General features: G+C 48.8%; 1 protein-coding gene across 2 annotated transcripts in view; it reads left to right on the top strand.

Annotated features, from left to right (window-relative positions):
* TNRC6A (trinucleotide repeat containing adaptor 6A) overlaps positions 1 to 19767 on the top strand; it is a 38359-nt gene that overhangs the window by 15638 nt on the left and 2954 nt on the right. The window contains exons 5-23 of one of the 2 annotated variants that reach the window (XM_079952730.1): positions 1149 to 1520; positions 2601 to 5237; positions 6200 to 6364; positions 6687 to 6868; positions 7023 to 7103; positions 7340 to 7391; positions 8201 to 8343; positions 9418 to 9567; positions 11632 to 11763; positions 12146 to 12274; positions 12362 to 12457; positions 13791 to 14013; positions 15141 to 15272; positions 16383 to 16541; positions 17080 to 17220; positions 18021 to 18134; positions 18356 to 18574; positions 19180 to 19250; positions 19386 to 19525. In XM_079952730.1, the coding sequence (XP_079808856.1) occupies positions 1149 to 1520; positions 2601 to 5237; positions 6200 to 6364; positions 6687 to 6868; positions 7023 to 7103; positions 7340 to 7391; positions 8201 to 8343; positions 9418 to 9567; positions 11632 to 11763; positions 12146 to 12274; positions 12362 to 12457; positions 13791 to 14013; positions 15141 to 15272; positions 16383 to 16541; positions 17080 to 17220; positions 18021 to 18134; positions 18356 to 18574; positions 19180 to 19250; positions 19386 to 19525 (5338 nt within the window). The remainder of the gene's footprint in view (positions 1 to 1148; positions 1521 to 2600; positions 5238 to 6199; positions 6365 to 6686; positions 6869 to 7022; positions 7104 to 7339; positions 7392 to 8200; positions 8344 to 9417; positions 9568 to 11631; positions 11764 to 12145; positions 12275 to 12361; positions 12458 to 13790; positions 14014 to 15140; positions 15273 to 16382; positions 16542 to 17079; positions 17221 to 18020; positions 18135 to 18355; positions 18575 to 19179; positions 19251 to 19385; positions 19526 to 19767) is intronic. The other variant, XM_079952731.1, reaches the window with a different exon arrangement.

Raw genomic sequence — 19767 nt, 5'->3', positions numbered from 1 at the left:
CTTGAGAGAAGAGTTCTACTCACTAACTAGCCCTGTAAAACTATACCCTTCCAGCAGTTAAGTGATGTTTATGCAGCACATTGAATGTGCTTCTTCTAATCTCTATTGTAGAGTTTTAAAAAAAAATTAAAAACAGGTTTTAAAAAATTAAGACAAACAAGGCTTATGCTTCTTGAAAACATGTTCTTTGCTCATCTTCCTTGCTATTAAGTTTAGAGGCAAGTCAAGGGCTGCACAACTGCTTTAAAGTTTCTGTTTAGTTCTAAGAATTTTTCCAGGGAGAATTGGAAGTAGGAAATTGAATGGTTTTCTTATGAAAGTTAACTGAAGCCATATTTGAGCATGCAAGTGTGTGAGCCTGGGTTGCATTGGAGACAAACAATCACTCATCTCTAGTAACTCGTGGACATACATTGGTAATTGAACATGAAGATCACCCCTCAAGTCTGCCTTTCCTCCATCCTTTTTTGCTTTTTCTTCTTTCTGACTACCAACATGGATTGAGTTCCTCCTGGTGCCTGTTTCTCCATGAGATTTGTCCAGGCCAAACTTGTCTTTTTTCCCAGAGATGCTCAAGCCAGCTGTTTATTCTGTTCCTGACCCCTCCGCTCTAAGCCACTGGGGTGCTTCATCATACCCATCATCCCAGCGGTTCCATTGCCACTGGGGAAGGGGAGGGTTTTCCAGCAAGAGCAGGAGCCACCTAGTCTGTCATGTATATAAAGCATACAGTCAAACCTTGGAACTTGAACATAATCCGTTCTAGAAGAACATTCGATTTCAGAATTGTTCAGGTTCTGAGGCACGGCTTCCGATTGGTTGCAAGAGCTTCTTGCACTCAAGCGGAAGCCATGTCGGACGTTTGAGTTCTGAGGAACGTTCTGGGTTTTTGGCGTTTGGGAGCCAAAACATTCAAAAACGGAGCCGTTTGAGAATCAAGGTTTGACTGTATAGCTAACGCCTTTTTAAATCCCTTGTGTAAGTTCTATGTTTTAGAAGTCTTTTTGAGAACAAGCAATTGTGTGTTTTGTTGAATAAATATTTGTTGTTGTTTTTTAAGGGTCTCCTAAAACAATTTACTAACATCTGCTCTTCCTCCCTCTTCTCTCTCCCTCCCCCATCAAACATCTTGCTTTGGGCAAGTGCAGTGCCGGAACCTGCCAAGCCCAGTGTCAATCAGCTATTACCTGCCACCTCCACTGCCGGCACAACCACAGCAACCAGCAGTGTTGGTGGCAGTAATAATGCCAAGAGGGCTTTGGTCAGCAGTCAGCAGCAGCAGCAGCAGCAGCAGCAGTCGTCATCGTCCTTGCCTCGCTACCCACCTCGCGAAGTCCCTCCGCGGTTCCGGCACCAGGAGCAGAAGCAACTCTTGAAGCGAGGGCAGCCACTGCCAGGGATCGCTGCAACCCTGGGGGCGGCATCTAAACTGCTGAACGGCCAGTCCGAAGGGAGTCCAGTAACAAGCGAGCAACCTGCAGTGGGTGGTGAAGGGCAGAGCAGCAGCAAGAAGCAAGCAGGTGAGGTGGCGAAGACTTCCCAATGAAAGGGACAAGTGCCTGTAAACTCTCTGGCTCATTTGACAGGGGGGCTGCATGCTTTGGAGGAAGGCCCAACCTAGCTCTTTTCCATGCTCCTTAAGACCCATTTCGCCTTTCTAAATGTCACAACTCTGCAGAAACCGGATGTTCTTTTCCTGTGCTTCATGCCAAGACTGCAGCTGCAGAACCTGCCAAGGCACAACACATGGTCTCTCTGCCCTCACTTGTGTCACCTGCCTTTCCACACTTGGGGGGAGTGGAGCGGGCAGGAGGAATAATACACTTGCTGACATCAGTTCTTCCTTCACACTTGTGACCAGAGGAGCGCTAGAGAGTTTCTCCACTTAAGAATATAGGACTGTTCTCAATGTAGTAGGAAGGTTGGTGCACCCATTGTGTGACTTAACATTTTGAAGAGGAGCATAATGGGGGCACATGTTTTCTATATGCCAGCAGTTTACTCTCAGAGTGATAAGAGGCTGGATGTTAAGAAGTCTGCACAGACAGCAAGCTGTTGTGGGCACTTGTCAGTTGATCAGAGTGACCAGAGAAGGTGAATGAATCTGGAGCCCTGAACAGGGATGAGTTGACCATTGCGAGACCACAGCAGACCAGAGAAGGCCATAAAAGTCTAAGCAAGAGAGCTCCAGAGCTTGGCCAGAGTTCTTAACAAGAGGGAGGGGCCAAGATGAGCTCCATAGCCAAGGCACTGTTCCACCATTCCACTAGCTGCACTTCAGCTACCAGTGGGATGTGGTGAGACACCTCTTCTATAGATCTTAATGAGTGGAGAAGGGGGAGAGGCAAGTCATTTTAGGTATCGGGGCTCATTTCACTTGTGGAATATATGGACATACCTGTGCCTGCCCTTTTGCTAAGAATATTGCAAGTACCTAAGCCATGTACTTTTGCAACATCTTGTGGTCCTAGTTTTCCAGAATTCTGGAGAGTCTTCTTGCCTCTGTTTCTTTGCTCACTGTACTGAATGTTTCTTTTTTGCTGTACCATTTCCAATGCTGATGATGACGATGTCTTGTCTTCTCCTCCTCCTCCTCCTAGATCTGAACCACAGCACACTAGGATCCCATTATGAGAACTCTCAGTGGGGAACAGTCTCTTCCAGTGGTGACTCCAGCACAAACTGGGATAAAGTTATTGTAGACGGCTCAGACAAGGAGGCATGGCCCTCAATCACCGGCAGTGACGTGGAGCTGGCTTCAGAATGTACGGACACTGACTCTGCTTCTGCCTCGAGTTCTGGGTCAGAGAGGAACCTCATCGCCATGGCTTCAAGGGGCCCGGGCAGTGAAGTGAATGGCCTGCGGAACGGCGGCAGCGGCCACTGTCCTCAGGCCAAGTTTGGCAACAGTAGCAACAGCAATAACGTGGGCAACGGGAGCGTTGGCAGGTCGTGGGGTGTGTCTCTCGGCTCCTTCGTGAGCTCCTGCTCGCCGATGCCCGCCGATGCTCCTAATGGCATGTCGGAAAGTAGCAACAATAGAATGAACACTTGGAGCGCGCTCAACTCATCCAATGGAGGATTAAATCCCAGCACTTTGAATTCCAACGGCCACCGCAGTGCCTGGCCTGTCTTGGAGAACAATGGGCATGCCCTGAAAGGGCCCGGAGGAAGCGGTAGCTGCAGCACAGGTTTAGGTCAGATAGCGAACAATCAGAGTATGAACTCGTCCAGCCTTGGCGGCTCCTGGGCCAGCCTCCAGGAAAACTGTGATCCCCAAGCGAATGGTACAAGGAAGGCTTCGTGGAGTGGGCAGCCTCAGAGCCTTAACCCCGAAGTGAATGGACCAAATAATAATAACACTACTAACTTTATGACCTCTAGTTTACCAAACCCTGCTGGTTCGATGCAGGTGACTGAACCGGCAAGTAGTAATACAGGGCCTGGGGCCTGGTGCGTGAGTGCCAAGAGCAGTCGGCCTCAGCCCCAGGCCTCCTCTCCAGTAATAAGCAGCACTTCCGTTTCTCACCTGAGCAATGGTGAAGCAAAAAATGGTGGAACTCCCAGTACTCTGTGGGGCACCTACAGCCCCGCTTACTCCGGAGACACCTGTTCAAACAGCCAAGCCAATAGCGACACTGTGAATGCAAACCTAATGCAGCCTGGGCTCAGCGGGACCAGCAGCACTAACTTTGAAATCAATGGGGAGAAAGGAGCAGGGGCGTGGGAGGCGGCAGGCGGGGGGGCCAGCACCCAGAATGTGGTGTGGGGGAGTGGGATTGGAATGGGCTCTGGAGGAGGAGGAGGAGGAGGCAGCGGCGGCCGGAGGGGTCCTGCCCAAAGCACCACCTTAGCTGACGGAGAGTGGAACAAACTTCCAAGCAACCCTCACGCCTCCAAGGGCGGCAGCGGGAACAGTAAGAAGTTTACAAACATGCGGAAATCTTCTGAGGAGGAGAGTGCCGCAGTCGACATCCAGAGTTTTGCAGCAATTCAGAATGTGGAGCAGAACGGCGGGTGGACGAAAAGCAGTATTGGGGATAGCGACGGCAGTACCGAGAGCCCCGAGGAAAGATCCGCCACGGAAGGGGCGAACCGCGAAAGGAGGAAAGCTGACCAGCACGCGTTGCTCCAGAGCATAGTGAACAGGACAGATCTGGACCCCCGGGTCCTTTCCAATTCCGGTTGGGGACAGACTCCGATCAAACAAAACACTGCCTGGGACACAGAGGTTTCTTCAAGAGGGGAGAAGAAGACTGACAATGGGACAGAGGCCTGGGGGGGCTGTATGGCCCAAGCCTGCGGCTCAGGGGGCCTCACAGAGAGGTCCAGCTTACATGGCAACAACGCTCCATCCAGCCAGGGTTGGGGCGATCCAAAGTCTGCTACAAGGTGGGGGGACTCCAAAGTCTCCAGCACCCAGGGGGGGTGGGAAGAGGGCTCTGCTTCTACTGCACAGGCCAAGGGCAATCAATCATGGGGGAGCGGCAAAGAGGACAGGTGCTCATCATCGCAGTGGAGCGACCCAGACAAGCTCAAGCAGGGGTGGGGAGATGGGCAGAAGGCAAGCCCCGGGTGGGCAGCCCCAGCTGTCGACGGCTGGGGGGAGAACCTGAGAAGCAATCATTGGGGCGAGGTGAAGAAATCCAGTTCCGGCAGCAGCGACAGCGACAAGTCGACCTCTGGCTGGAAAGAGCTGGGCAAGTCCAGCGCTGCACACTGGGGGGGTGGCGGCGGCAACAACAACGCCAAGCCAACGAGCTGCACAGGATGGGACGAGTCTGCCAAGCCAAGCCAAAGCCAGGGGTGGGGAGAATCTCCTAAGCCAAGCCGCTCCCAGAGCTGGGGGGGAGAGGCACCCTCCAAGCGCCCTCCTTCCCCAGACTGGAGCAAGCAACAAGAGGTGGGCTGCTGGGGGGCACCGTCTGCGGCAAGCAAGCCGCCGGCCGCAGGATGGCTGGGAGGACCAATGCCGTCCGCAGCCAAGGAAGAGGAGCCCACCGGGTGGGAGGAGCCATCCCCTGAGTCCATTCGCCGCAAAATGGAGATTGACGATGGAACTTCCGCTTGGGGCGACCCGAGCAAGTACAACTACAAGAATGTGAACATGTGGAACAAGAACACTCTGAACAGTGGCAGCGGCTGTTCAGACCAGCAGGCACAGGGACTGCAGCAAGGGCTTTCTTCAAGCGCCATGAGCAGCATGGATACTGGTGGCGGCAGTGGCAGCAGCTCTGGTAAGTCTCCATTTTCCATGATCTGCCTGACTGAGACAACCCTCAGGCGCTACTTGCGGGGGGAGGAAGGCTACTGGAGTGTCTCTTGAAAAGCATTGTTGTTTGTTTCGCTCCAAAAAGCTAGCGGGAAGTCCAGAATATACCGTGGCTTCCAGGTGTGGTTTGTCTGGAGAGAAACAAACCATCTTCCCATGTTCAGGTATCACAAGTCAGGCTCCGGCTCATTTCCTGGTGGAGAAACAGGAGCAGGGCAGAAGCAGAGCAAGCACTATATTAGCTGCATTGCACAAGCATGCTGCTCATTTGTGTTTAACCATTGTTTGTTTTTAAGCTATGGTGTAAAGTTGGGTGCAAACCATGGTTTATAAAATTGTGTAGAGAAGTAGCCAGAAAATCATTCAGTGGTACATCTTAGCCTTGTCAAATCAATGAAAACTCACGGTTGTTGAAAGGTCCTGGGAGATTTGCAGAAGGTTGACTGATTTTGGTGTCTTGCCTTTCAAACAATACAAAGATACCACCACCACCACCACCCTTCAGCTGTCTTCTAGTCAATTCCTACTTATATTTTGTTTTAATTGCAAGGAGCAAAATAAGAATTTATATCCTTTTCTGTGAATATTTTGGGGGGGGTGAACAAGTGCCACACATAGCATTTTTCTTGCTCGTTGATCAACAGACATTAATCATTAACACAGCAAATGGGGCAACCCAGTCAGATGGGCAGGTTATAAATATAAATATTATTATTATTATTAGATCATCTTCTTTGAAGATCACTTTGCGTTGGTGGTAGGATAATGTGAGCTTTCCATTTGGTTATAGAACAGCTTTCCTCACAATGGAACTGAAATTGTTACTAAAAACGTCACTAAATTTTCCTTAAACAATCCAAAAGTTAGCCTAGCCATGTGTTGCCTGGCTTTGGGACCAGCTAATAAATGTGAACCTCTTTTTGAAAGGTTGGGGAGAGCCTCTTCCTGCTCCTGTTACTGTAGACAATGGCACATCAGCTTGGGGCAAGCCTGTTGATGCTGGTACGAGCTGGGGAGAATCAGTCGGTGATGCTATGAGTGCCGGTAGCTGGGGGAACACATCTGCTGGGCAGCAGGCTCCTCATAAACCTGGTACGTGCTTTTCTAGGTGGGCTGGAAGTGGGGAACTGCACTAGGGAAGTTGCCAGCTGTCAAGGTCTGGGGGGTGCAGGGAACCAAGGGTGTGTTTGTTTGGAGAGCTGAATTAAGAAGGGAGGCCCTATGACTTGGGTCTGGGAGATCTGCATTCAGATCTCTCCTTCGTCACTGGCTGCTGTTAGCTTGACTCTTGTTCTTTGTAAAATGTGAATAACAGCTCCCCAGGTGATAGTGCTGCGTAGTGGCTATAGTGAGGGCAGGGGGACGTGTTGTATCTGATGAGTAAAAAGTGATTTATTTATTTTATCACAATCAGGACCTAAGTCTATGCAAGTTCCAGATGGCTGGTGTGGGGGCGACATGCCTTTGCCAGGAAGCCATCAGTCGAACTGGGAGGAAGAGGACGACGTTGAGATTGGGATGTGGAACAGCAACTCTGCCCAAGATGCGAACGCCTCTCTACACTGGCCACCATACCCTAAAAAGATGCCTTCTAAGGTAACCGAGTTTAGCTGCAGAGCAAGACAGAGAAAAGCTCCCTCTGCCTCTTAAACTACCTGAAGCCTGTGCCCCATTAAAGTCCTATGTAGGTGTTGATCAGTAGCCATATATCTAATAATGGAGTTTCCATGCTGTTTATGGTTACTTGTAGGGAACAATGAAAAATGGAAACAAGCAAGACGAAACGTGGATCAATCCATTTGTGAAACAGTTTGTGAATCTCGGCTTCCATGTAAGTCCTGAAGTGGGGCGTGTGTGGCAGGGCAAGGACTCATCCCATGGCAATTCATTCTTTTTCCAGCCCTGCTTCATAGTGCCTGCTTTTTTCACTTTTTGCTAAGATGCACTCTGTAATCTTCTGCCTGCCTTCCTGCCTTCCCTCCCTCATGAAAAGCAGAAGGGGTAGCTTGGAGTATACCAGTAAGCAGAGGCAGACTGTAATTAAGCTCCTCTTGGTTATTCCTTTAGAGAGAGTCACCAGAAGAAATGATGCAGAGCAATAAGATGGATGTATCTGGAGGTAAGTGCAGGCATGGGGTTGTGGTGGGATGAATGAAAGGTGACACAAGATAGAAGGGGGTGCAGAGTATCTCAGTGATAGAGTGCTGGCTTGGCATGCAGAAGGCTCCAGGTTCAATTCCCAATGGCAGCATCTTCTGGTAGGACTGGGAAGGACTAGCCTCTACCAGTCCATTTAGACGGGCCAGTGATCTGTCTCGTAAAGACAACTTCCTAGGTTCCTGTTTATTTGTGGTCTTTTAAAAATGGTGTGCATTTCTAGCCCAATTGGCTCAGGCCTTGTTAAAAAATCAGCAATCCCAGTTATCACTTGCGCCCTAAAGCAAATGAAATTGAGAGTATTGTTGTCAAAAAAGACTCCGTTTCACCTGCGTTGTCTTCGCAGGAATTTGCTGTGCACAGTTTGGACTGCTATTTTCATCCTGGCTGGGGCTGATGGGAGTTGCAGTCCGAAACAGCTGAAGGGTGTCAGGTTGGGGAAGGTTGCTTTAGGACAGGGGCACCCAAACTTTTTTCAAAGAGGGCCAGATTTGATGAAGTGAACATGTGCGAGGGCCAGCCACAGTTGTTGAGCTTTTTTTAAGGATTGTTTAAGGATTGAAGTTGGTGAGCTTTTTTAAGGATTTTACACCAGGTCATATATTGCCTCGGGGGCCGGATAAATCAACCGGCAGGCAGGACTTTGGACATGCCTGCTTTAGGAGAACTTTTTGTGCCCGTGGAGTTTAAGCAAGAGGCAGTGTTAGTCTTTTCTGTTGAGATCCACTGTTCAGAGCAGCTGTGTGAGGATGCTTTCCCATCTCCCCTTAGGGATCTTGCCTGACAAACGGATGGAGATGGACAAGCACAGCCTGAATGCTGGAGAGTACAGCCGGGTGATAGGAAAAGGCCCTGGCGCCCGTCCTCAGATTTCCAAAGAGTCTTCCGTGGATCGAAATCCTTACTTTGATAAGGTGAGAGAGCCTGTCTCCTCCCAAGGGACAGTAAAAAAACAATTGCTGCTGTACTCAATAAAATGATTGCTCCTGTACTAAAAAATAAATAAATTGCTGTGTTACTGAAGAGTTGCATTGCGCTCCTCACTATGTCTACTCCAAAGTAAGTATTCTTAATTCAGTGGGGCTTCCTCCCAGATAAATAGGATTCAGATTGCAGCTGTAGTGTGCTTCTGCTTAACCTTTAATTTTAATTCTAGGCTGCCCATCTCCAAATGAGTGAGTGGGAGACTGACTCTGGTGCCTCTAGAACCCAGAGCAGGGGAAGATTCTGAGGGACGCTGATGTGTTTTCACTGAAAATAGTTTGCAGGGTTGGGGGACTAAGTTCAGTGCATAAAATGAAAGCCCAGCATCCTCCACCAGGAGCATCTAATGCTGTTGCTTTTGCTATGAGTCATAGGCCCTTAAGAGAGGAGTCTGCACTCCCCTTTTCTCAATCAGGGTGGGCATCTCAGGAAAGCATTTTTACTTCTGTTGTGCTTAATGTTTGGTTTAGTGAACCGCTTTGAGTTCACCTTCCTCCAACAATGTGACTCATAAATATTATTATTAGATATTCCACAAACTCATCCTTTTGGCTCAGGATTGCTGCTAGCGCAACAGGACTCCCCCTGCTCTGTGTCTGCCAAATGGGCTTGGGAGGGATGGGGAAAGCCCTACAATAGATTGGGGGGGTGGTGTTCCATTGCACTAGCAGCCATCCTTTCACTGATGGGACCCTGACTTCATGCTATGCTGAATACAACCCACTATTATTTTATCAATTTTATTTTTTAATTTTTTTTTGGTAAACTGCTTAGAGGTTTTCTTACAAATCGAACAGTATATAAAATAACAGAGTATCTGCCATCTGCTTAGAGAACCATCTGGCTCTGGACTGCAGTGGCACTAACCTCCTCTCTCCTGTTTTCTGACTTTTTCTCCCCACCCCGTTGATGCTGGACTTGTCTGCCTCTTCCTGTCCGTCTATCCGTCCTGCTGCTTGGCTTGCTGTCCAACCCTTGCTCCTTCAACTTGTCTGCCCAACCAGGATGGCCTTGTTGTAGCAGACGATTCCCAGAACATGCAGTTTATGTCCAATCAGAACGTGAAGTTTCCCCCTTCAAACAGTGCACTACCTAACCAGGCCCTTGGCTCCCTAACAGGGCTGGGTATGCAAAACTTGAATTCTGTTAGACAGGTAAGGCTGTGAGCATCCTCTTTACATGATGTTTCAACAAAGCCATTGGGTACTTCCTCAGATTTTAGCATGCTGTCTCATCCCCCTTGATTTACAGACATTTAGAAAAGATGAATGGCAGCTTAAACCTTTTGGTCCTCTTCCAGTTAGTGCACACATGGTTTTATAAAACCTGCAACCCTCTAGATCAGTGTTTCCCAAACTTAGAATAATCATGTGCCCCTTTCTGCAGGTTTAGTCTTACCGGCAAACCCCTTCTGGGGCAAAGTTCATTTGTGGGTATTTTTCATAATAATATTTTATCTCGACTAGAGAAAATTCTTTTGTGTACCCTTAGAAACCCTTTCATGTACCACACCTTGGGAAACACTGCTCTAGATGCATATTTATTGTAGCCTCTCCAGATCAAATATCTTTCAGGCAGGAGAATCTTCTGTCATCCTCTAGATCAGGTTTCCCAGATCCGTCCTTGGTGCCATACAAAGTGTGTGGTGGCTGCTGTTGTGCTTGCTGGCTTCCCTCCCCCAGGGTTCAGTCATTGTAAAAACAGCCACTGTCGGAGAGCACCTTCCTTCCTTTTCATTTGCCTCATTACACCATCTCCTCTTTATATGTGCCTGTTACTCTCCTCTGCTTCTCATTCATAGTTTCTTTTTAACTTCTCAACCCTCCGACCGCTGTCCGCGTATTTGCAATAGCATATGGAGAACTGAAGGCAGCACTGAATCATAGATTCATAGGTACCCCAAGGGTCACCTAGTCGCAACTCCGCACAGTGCAGGAACCAGACCCTTGGGTAGACAGGGCTTGTGTTTACAGCCCCATCTGTGGGCTGTGTTTGCCTATTTTTGCAAGCACAGGCTTAGCTTTTGTGTTCTGGTTGTTGTTGGCATGTTCACTTTAGTCCAGAAAGGGTGGTTGGGTGAGAAGAGAAGGAGTTGTGCCACTGCAGTATGTCTTGGAGGCTCCCTTCTTCCCTCAGGGCATCCCCCTCATTAACCAAGGATCCTGTTACTGGTGAAGGACCTGGTGGGTTCCCAGTGTCTCCTGTGGCAGATAGATTTATCATACTGACTGGAGTTCCATTGTGGTGCTGTAGCTTGAACTATAGGTTTAAGACATTGTTTCCTAAACTCAGGTCTCCAGCTGTTTTCAAACTACAATTCCCATCATCTCTGACCACTGGTCTTGCCAGCTAGGAATGATGGGATTTGTGGTCCAAAAAAACAACTGGAGACCCAAGTTTGGGAAAAACTGGTCTTAAGACATGGAAGAGCCTGATTCAAATTTCCCCTGAGCTTTGAAAGATCACTAACTGGCTTAGGCAAATCCCAATCCCTTCACTTGAACCTACATCCCACTTCCATCGTAAGGACAGTGTGTATGTGCCCACACACCTAGGCAGTGCTTTTTTTCTGGGGGGACGCAGTGGTACATGTACCCTTAAACATTTTGTGAATCTAAGATTGGCAGTATTTCAATATGAGTAGGAAAATGAGAGTAGTCCCTAAACATTTTTTTTCAGGGAGAAAAAAAGCACTGCACTAGGCATGCTTCCCTCAGCTCCTTGCAGGAGTGCTGGGATGCAGGCATTCTTTTTTGCTTCCAGGCAAAAGAGTTTCAGGGTCTACTAAGAGTCAAGGGTATAAGAATGTCAAAAGAGCTCTGCAGCAGTTGGAGCCTCACAGTGGCCAAGCAGATGCCCCAGTGGGAGGAAGCCCACAAAGTAGCTCTGTAGAATTCAGAGGGAGATGGAAACTTGGTCTTACTCTCTGGTTTCAGGGTGATGCTTGTTTGCCTCAACGTACATCTCAGCTCCAAGCTCACCTTCTTAGAAATGCCGCCTTCCTACCAAAACAGCACTAGGCTGAACAGTTGTCCGTTTCCCTACATGTGCTGAATGCAACGCTTAAGGGCAATGCAAGAAGCAGCTTCAGTAGCCGGCAGACCATACTTTCTGTCACTCCTGACCTAAGCTGCCACTTTATGGTTATGTACTCCTGCTCCTGTCTTGGGAGAGGGTGGGAACAGCTGCTCAGCCCTCTTTTTACATTCTCTCTGCAGAATGGCAACCCCAGTATGTTTGGAAATCTAGCAGCACAGCCCCGGAGTATGCAGCCGTCTCCAGCACAGCCTCTTAACTCATCTCAGCCTAATCCACGTGCTCAAGTGCCTCCTCCATTGCTCTCCCCTCAGGTGAGGCTTGTGAAAGAGAAGGCCTGGCTTGATGTTGGTTGGATGGGTGTGCTAGTTTTGTAAAGACATCCCTCTCTTCAAAAATGATGGCTGCCAGGCTTGGTCCCAATAGCACCTGCCCTGGTACAAGCAAACACAAGTCACATTCTCCACCTCCCACCTCTCCTCTTCTCCCTTCCACATCCCATTACGGGACTCCCCACCCCCAAGTTTTTAAAGAGCTAAGTAAAGGGCCTCCAAGCCAAGCAAGGCTGCCAGTATCTGCTGGGGCAGCTCTTCCTGCTTATGGTGAGAAGGTGTTGGTTGTGTGCGTGTCTCCCTCCCTCTATCCTAGCCAACTTCCAACCTTCATGTCATTGTCATGCTTTCCCCCGCTTTGTAGGTTCCAGTATCCTTGCTGAAGTATGCACCAAACAACGGGGGCCTGAATCCACTCTTCGGCCCGCAACAGGTAGCCATGTTGAACCAACTCTCCCAGCTCAACCAGCTTTCCCAGATCTCCCAGTTACAAGTAAGTGATACACTTCCTCCCCCAACTTTGCTTAGAAAGTGCTCATCCTCCCTGACTCTGCCCTGACTTCTTCCTGACTTTTTGCAGCGATTGCTGGCCCAGCAGAGGAAAGTGCCGAGCCAGAGAAACATGTCCTCTGCTGGGGGTGGCGGCCGCCAGGAGCAGCAGCAGCAGCAGCAGCAGGTAGGGTTTGGGGAACCTTTTTGTTTTCTCTTTCATTTTTAATATTGGTTCTGCCTTCTATTGACCTGAATTGATCGGGAAAGATCAGGTTGAATTGGGTCTTTCTCCGCTGACCCATACATTATCCCCTTCTTCACAAATCTCTTGTTGCCAGTTCAGGGCTGTTTGCCTGAGAACTGGAATATTTCACTGGAACGGTGGACAGCCCCTTGTAAAAGCTAGGGTGCACTTAGCAACGCACCTTGGCAAAATAGGTGAATCATCTGTTGTGGAAGAACTAGCTCACTTCTTGGAAGAACCCAGGGGTTGTAGGTTCGAGCCGCATGTTGGGCAAAAGATTCCTGCACTGCAGGAGGACCCCAGAGTGGATGGGGAAACCCAGCCAGATGGGCAGGGTATAAATCATGAATTATTATTATTATTATTATTATTATTATTATTATTATTATTATTATCAACATCATCCCTTCCAACTCCACGATTCTATGATTATCCTGTTTTCCTTCCTGCTGCCTTCATGCATGGTCAAAGGAGCGTTTCTTTTTTCTCTCTCTGCTGGATAAAGTTATTCTAAAGGTTGTTCTAATCAGACCACTTTATTTCAAAGAACAAGTGCAAGTTCACCACCTATGTTTTGCAGCCCAGATCAAGGACTCGCTTTGTTTAAATATTGTACGTTAACAGTGACTATTTTGCAGGTTGAAAAGAAGATAGGTTTTATTTGCAAATAACAAAATTATTTTCACATCCATTGCCAGCAATACATAGACAACATTATTTAAGATTTCATCCATATTGCAGATTCAAGTCATGTTGGTTGTGTGTGTTTTCTGAATTATCTCTGCTGCTCTGTTTGACTATTACAAGAATGATTATTATGGCCTTTTTCGCTGGATGCTTAAGGTTGTAATGGCAGAAAGTCTGTAGAACATATGACCTACTAGACTGAATTAGAAGTTTAGGATGCCGTTTTAGACAGAGTCAGGCCATCCAGCTCAGTACTGTGTACAACACTGACTGGCAGTAATGGCTTTCCAGGATTTCAAATGGGGGGGGGGTCTACCTGGGCATTGAACCTGGGACCTTCTGCACACACTGAGCAGCTCAGGTGCTGATAACACCAAGGTTGCAGGTTCGATTCTTGCATTGCAGGGAGTTGGATTAGATGGTCCTGAGAGTCCCTTCAAGCTCTACAGTTCCATGATTCTATAGCCGCCTGCTATATATGCTGTGGCTTCTGTTTCACAGCTACAGTGGAGCCACTTCCTAGTTGTGCAGGCCTCAGACAGGACACCTGTCTCAAATCCATTTTTTCCCCTCTCTCTGCTTGAAGAGTCGCGCTCTCAATATGCAGCAACAGATGATGCAACAGTCTTGTCAGCTGGATCCAAACCTACTCATGAAGCAGCAGCAGCAGCAACAGCAGCTGCTTCCATCCCAACAGCAGCTCCATCATTCTGCCATGAAGTCTTTTGTGGAGAACGTTGTGCCCCACGCCAACCCAGAGCTGCAGAAAGGGCCGTCACAAATCAATGCATTCAGCAACTTTCCCATAGGTGAGTGTCCTCTCCACCTCGTCTTATGGCTAATCTGCATCAGGTGACCAAGGCTGTGAGCTGGGTCAGTGCTTGGTCTTAGCCTCTCTCAAAAGAGAGCCAGTGGCTGCTTGGCTAAGCCTCTTGTCTCTGATTCTGCAGCCAGCATTAACAATCCTGCTAGTCGGTTACCTAGCTTTCTTTTGGTGCCTGACTTCACCAGGTTAAAGACATAATTCTCAATCCTCAATGGAAATCCTCAATGGAGGTCCCCCTTTAGGTTCCTCAACGGAAACAGGATTCCCAGTTGCAAGTGAATGTATAATTTAACAGGTTTTCCATTCAATTCCATTGAATCAGCTGCTTTGATCGGCAGAATTCAATATTTTAGTGTGGCAGCACCTACACTGTGGAACTCCCTGCCTATTGACATCAGGCCAGCGCCTGCTAGAAACATTTTTATTTAGATAAGCCTACCCCAAGGTTTAGAATGTTGATGTGAGCTTTAATCTGTATTTAGCCTATGGCTATTTTAACGTGTTTGAAAGTCTAAAATTTATTGTTAATTCCTTCTTATTGATAAATGTTATAAATTGAATAAATAAAATTGTTTCCTCCCAAGATTCAATTTGAATTCCACTCTTCAGTTTGAGGCTTAATTACTAGAGCCTTCTGAAAAGTGTCCCGTCTTGCTGTTTAAGAGCTGCTGCTTCTGTTTTGCTGAGGGACAGTCTCCCAGCTCAAAAAATCACAATGCCTCTTTTGGGACCTGAGTACAGAAGCAGCTGGTATTCATAGTGAATCCTGCCTCTTGACGCTGCCGTAAAACTTAGGGAACAAGTTGTACTACCAAAGTGATTAAGGTTTTAAATGATAATTTTAAGTTATATTTTAGTGATCAAGATTTAATATACTTTTTAAACTGCCGCTATATCTGAATTGTCTCTGTCATACCCAATTGCACTTCAATGTATTCCTGTTGTGTTTTATGATTTTCCTGATATTGTAAGTGACCCAGAACTGGTCTGTGATGATAATAATAAACTCTGCCTCTTGACAGTGAAGTTAGCAGGAGGCCTGTTTTATTCAGACTGCTATGCTTAGCTGAACTGGAGTCCAGGGAGTGTAACCCAATTTCTTCACTGCAGGATTGAACTCAAACTTGAATGTAAATATGGACTTGGGCAGTATTAAGGAGCCACAGTCCCGGCTGAGAAAATGGATGACTGTGGACAGTATTTCTGCTAACACATCGTTGGATCAAAATGCCAGCAAAAACGGTGAGTGGAATGCAAGGGAGGGGGAGCAAAGAGGGCCCCAAACACTGTCTTCCAGGTGCAAAGAGGACCTCCTGAAGATGGGTGCTGCAGAGAGAAGAGGTGTAATTTGTGGGTGTTCATTGTGAAAGGTGGCAATAAAGCTTTCATACCATACACCTTTTATTCTGACTAAAGTAGGCATCCTCAACCTCGGCCCTCCAGATGTTTTTGGCCTACAACTCCCATGATCCCTAGCTAGCAGGACCACTGGTCAGGGATGATAGGAATTGTAGTCTCAAAACATCTGGAGGGCCAAGTTTAAGGAAGCCTGGACTAAAGGATGCAAATCGGTACAATACCTGAAAGGCTGCATATTTTGGATGCTTCTTTTTCTAAATTTAAGAGTTGATTTGGCGCTCAAAACTTTTTTTCCCCAAAAATCCTTTGAGGTTTATGCAAAATGTGATGAGAGTGGCAAGAGGAGAGAAGAGTGGGCTGTGAGTAGGCAGGGGAAATGGACCGGGGGCTGCACAGGGGTAAAATTTTAGAAGACGTCTGAAGGCAGTCCTGTTTAGGGAAGTTTTTAATGTTTTATTTTTTACTGTGTTTTTAATATCCTGTTGGAAGCCGCCCCGAGTGGCTGGGGAAACCCAGCCAGATGGGTGGGGTATATTATTATTATTATTATTATTATTATTATTATTATTATTATTTCCCCAGCCACTCTGGGTGGCTCCTTGCATAGTTATTTTCTCAGAGAGGCCCTTGCATGGTTTGAAGCATAATACCACAGTCACACTGGGGTGTATTTTTTTGTTTGCCAAAGAAAGCCGATGGTCTTGGGAATTTGAAGCAGTTGCCTGCCAGTTTCTGCCCATGCAAGCACATCTCATTCGCCTTGGCTGCCAGCCATAGCTAATTTAGAGGAGAATGAAGACCTTACCCTGGACCAGGATGACACCTGAGTGCAAGTGGGGATGTGACATGCTACACCTTGGCAGGGACTGGAGGACTACTTTTGACTTAACTCAGAATGATGTTCTGAACTGTGGGTGTAAAGGAAGGGGTTAATCTTGTGGTTGCTGTTGGCAGCTCAGTGGCCAAACTGATCAGCAGTCTCCTCTCTTCCAGGTGCTATTTCAAGTGGCTTTAGGTTGGAGGAAACTCCCTTTGTTCCCTACGACTTCATGAACAGCAGTAACTCACCAGCCAGCCCTCCTGGATCGATTGGGGACGGCTGGCCACGTGCCAAATCGCCTAACGGTTCTAGCAGTGTCAATTGGCCACCAGGTGGGTGACTTGCACCAGTCTGTTCCTCCAAGATTTGGGGCCTGGGGCACAGGAAACCAAGTTCTTCCCTTCTTGGGCGGGGGAAGATGGTGGAAGCAACTGGTTGAAGGGGGACTTGAGAAGTCTTTAGGGAAGGGTAGAGGAGATCACCTACGTGCCTTCTCTGGCCGTGACAATAAATTATGGACCTGAGAGGCAGCTGGAAATAATAGTTTTGTGCTAGGAAGTTCCACAAGTTAAGTCTGTGATGGGGAGGAGAAGGAGATGCATGTGATCTTGCAGCTGTGAAGGAGACTACAAAGGTGCTCCTAAGAGGACGCATTTCTCTCCAAACTTTGAAAGAACTCGGGGGAAAGCCCAAATCTTTTTCTGAGAATTATCGGAGAAGGATCAGTCCCGTTGTGAGTTGAAGTGGGTCCCCCATCCCTGCCCTTCCCCTGCAGTCTGAAATAACAGCCTTGCCCCACTGGCCTTCAGCATTCACTCGGAGGCTGAATTGGGCCCAATAGTTCTCCTGATACTTTTTTCAAAATGCTAGAATTTCGTCCTGGTGAGCCGTGGAAAGGTTATCCAAACATCGACCCTGAAACTGACCCGTACATCACTCCCGGCAGCGTCACAAACAATCTGTCGATTAACACTGTGCGGGAGGCCGACCACCTCAGGGACAGGAACAGCGGTATGTATCTGGGAGCAGAGGCTGGTCACTTGAGAATTCTGCACAAAAAGAGCCCCTTCAGTGGTCCAAAGGTTGTGCCAGTTTGTATTTTTCTGAGCTTTTTGTTAACATGCCTGATTTAAGTGGCTTGGTCTTTGGCAAGTCTCTAGAGGAAGGAAATCCTGCAGCTCTTGAGACCTTTGCTGAGTCCTTCTCCATACCCAGCACAAGGAGCTGGCCAGGTCTCACTTGACCTGACCTGAGCAAGAAGGGTTCCCCCAGCCCCTCTCAAAGATTCTTGGTGCTCTCCACCATGGAGACATTCTGGAAAGCCCAGGTGTGAGGCAATCGGGTCCACTTGGATTTTGCACGTCCTCCATTCTCCTGCAGTTGGGTGAAGCAAGCCTTGCATGCTGCTTCTGCAAAACTGCAGCCCTGGTGGAACTCATTAGCCAGTGTGCATCTTGGCAAGAGTGGGAGAAGAGGGCTGGAACGCCATCGCCTTAGGGTGTCCCCCCCCCCTTGAGTAACTTGCATCCAGCCATGGCTTGATCCCTGAGTTGAGGTCTGTTGGTCTGAGCAGTGCTGGGGGAAGAAGGGTTCCTGTGGGCAGGAGAGAACTGAGCTGTGCCTGGGTGACCAGAGCTGCACCCACCTCGCTGGGCTCTGCGTTCCAGTTTGCAGCAGGGTTCAGCCCTGGAACCTGCATTTCAGTGGCTGCGGCGCATGTGAAGAAACAAGGGTGCCTGTCTCTCCCTTGCTGCTGGTGTCCTCCAGGGCTCCTCCAGGGGAGTGATGAGCTGTTGACTTTTTCCTGATAGGGTCATCCTCATCTCTGAACACCACGCTGCCTTCAACTAGTGCCTGGTCATCCATTCGTGCCTCCAACTACAATGTTTCCCTCAGCAGTACAGCACAAAGCACTTCTTCTTCAGGTGAGGTCGGGTGCGTCACACACACCCCGGTGCACAGGCTATGTCTGCCTCCTCCTCTCAGATGCCGCCATGAACTCCTGCTTCTCCACCCAGCCCTTATCTGCCCAGAGTCGTGTGTTGGCCGGATCAGCCCACAGGGAAGATTGGGGAGGGGCACCAGGAACAGCTCTCCTTTTCCATTCTTATTTTTTTCACATGCCTCTGGTTTCCTTTCCTCCCAGCCAGAAACAGTGACTCCAAATCGACGTGGTCTCCTGCTTCCATTAACAACACCTCTCTGGCTCACGAGCTGTGGAAGGTTCCTTTGCCACCCAAGAGCATCACCGCTCCCTCGCGCCCACCGCCAGGACTGACCGGGCAGAAGCTGCCTCTGTCCTCGTGGGAGAACTCTGCGCGGCTCGGGGGCAGCTGGAGCAATTCCGATGCCAGATATACCCCTGGTGAGGGTCTGGGTTGCCTTTGGCCAGGCTGGCTTTTTGCCTACAGGAGTGAGAAAGAGAGGAGGGTGGGGTCTGCGGAAGGAGAAAGAACACCTTTCCTTGCTTTCGGTTCTTGAGGCTGCGGGAGAGCTGCCTTGTCACAGCTGGTAGCATTGCCTGCCAGAAGGGCAACCCAAGATGGTGGCGAGGGGGGCCCTGGAAATTAGGATCATGGGCCATCAATCAGGAGCTGAAACAGGGCCTGAAGTTCAGACCCTCCCTGCACTCTGCACTCTGTCCTCTCTCAAATCTCCTTGCTTCTTGCAGCATCTCCAGAGCCAGCCTTCTGAACTGACTGGTGGCTGGGAACATGGCAGCCTGAGGCCATGGTCAATAAGCTCTGTACCACAGTTACCTTTCTGTTGCAAAGTCACTGTTGCTCTAAAGTGGCTGGTTTGATTCCCACACACGAAATAGAAGCCTTCGGCCTCATTCGCTATGGGATGAAATCTGGCCCTTTACCGGGTGGGGCAGAGGACCTTTTAAAAAAACCTGGCTTTCCCATGTGGGACCTGCAGGCACCTTTTTCCACGACGGCAGTGCCATTTTTCTCTTGCTTCTGGCAGGTTCAAGCTGGGGTGAGAGCAGCTCAGGGAGAATAACCAACTGTCTTGTCCTGAAGAACCTCACACCTCAGGTGAGTGAGGGCACAGCTTGGCCTTGTGCCAGGAGCCTGCAGGGAGGTTTGGGCCCTGTTCCCCTTGCCCTGAGGTCTCAGGCAGGTAGAGACAGTGAGTGATTGTGTGTGCCTCCCCCCCCCCGCCCTATCCAGATTGATGGCTCCACCCTGCGGACACTGTGCATGCAGCACGGGCCGCTGATCACATTCCACCTGAACCTGCCCCACGGCAATGCATTGGTCCGCTACAGTTCAAAAGAAGAGGTGGTGAAGGCACAAAAATCTCTCCACATGTAAGTACGGCCAGAAGCCTGGGAGGGAGGAAATGGGGAGGTGCTTTTCTGTCCTGCTCCATTGGGGTTGGGTGGGTGCGGTGTGCAGAAGGCAAGGATTGGGTCCTCGGGAAGCTGAGAGCAGCAGCGTCTAGCTGGCACACTTCTGTGTAAGCGGGTGGTCCCTTACAATGCCCCTCACTGAGCAGGGCACAGACGTTTCCCATAAGAAACGTTCATCCTTAGGATCGACTCTGTTTTAG

Source organism: Podarcis cretensis, assembly GCF_951804945.1.
Source record: "Podarcis cretensis genome assembly, chromosome: 14".
Lineage (NCBI taxonomy): Eukaryota > Metazoa > Chordata > Lepidosauria > Squamata > Lacertidae > Podarcis > Podarcis cretensis.
This window is presented reverse-complemented; position numbering and strand designations above follow the sequence as displayed.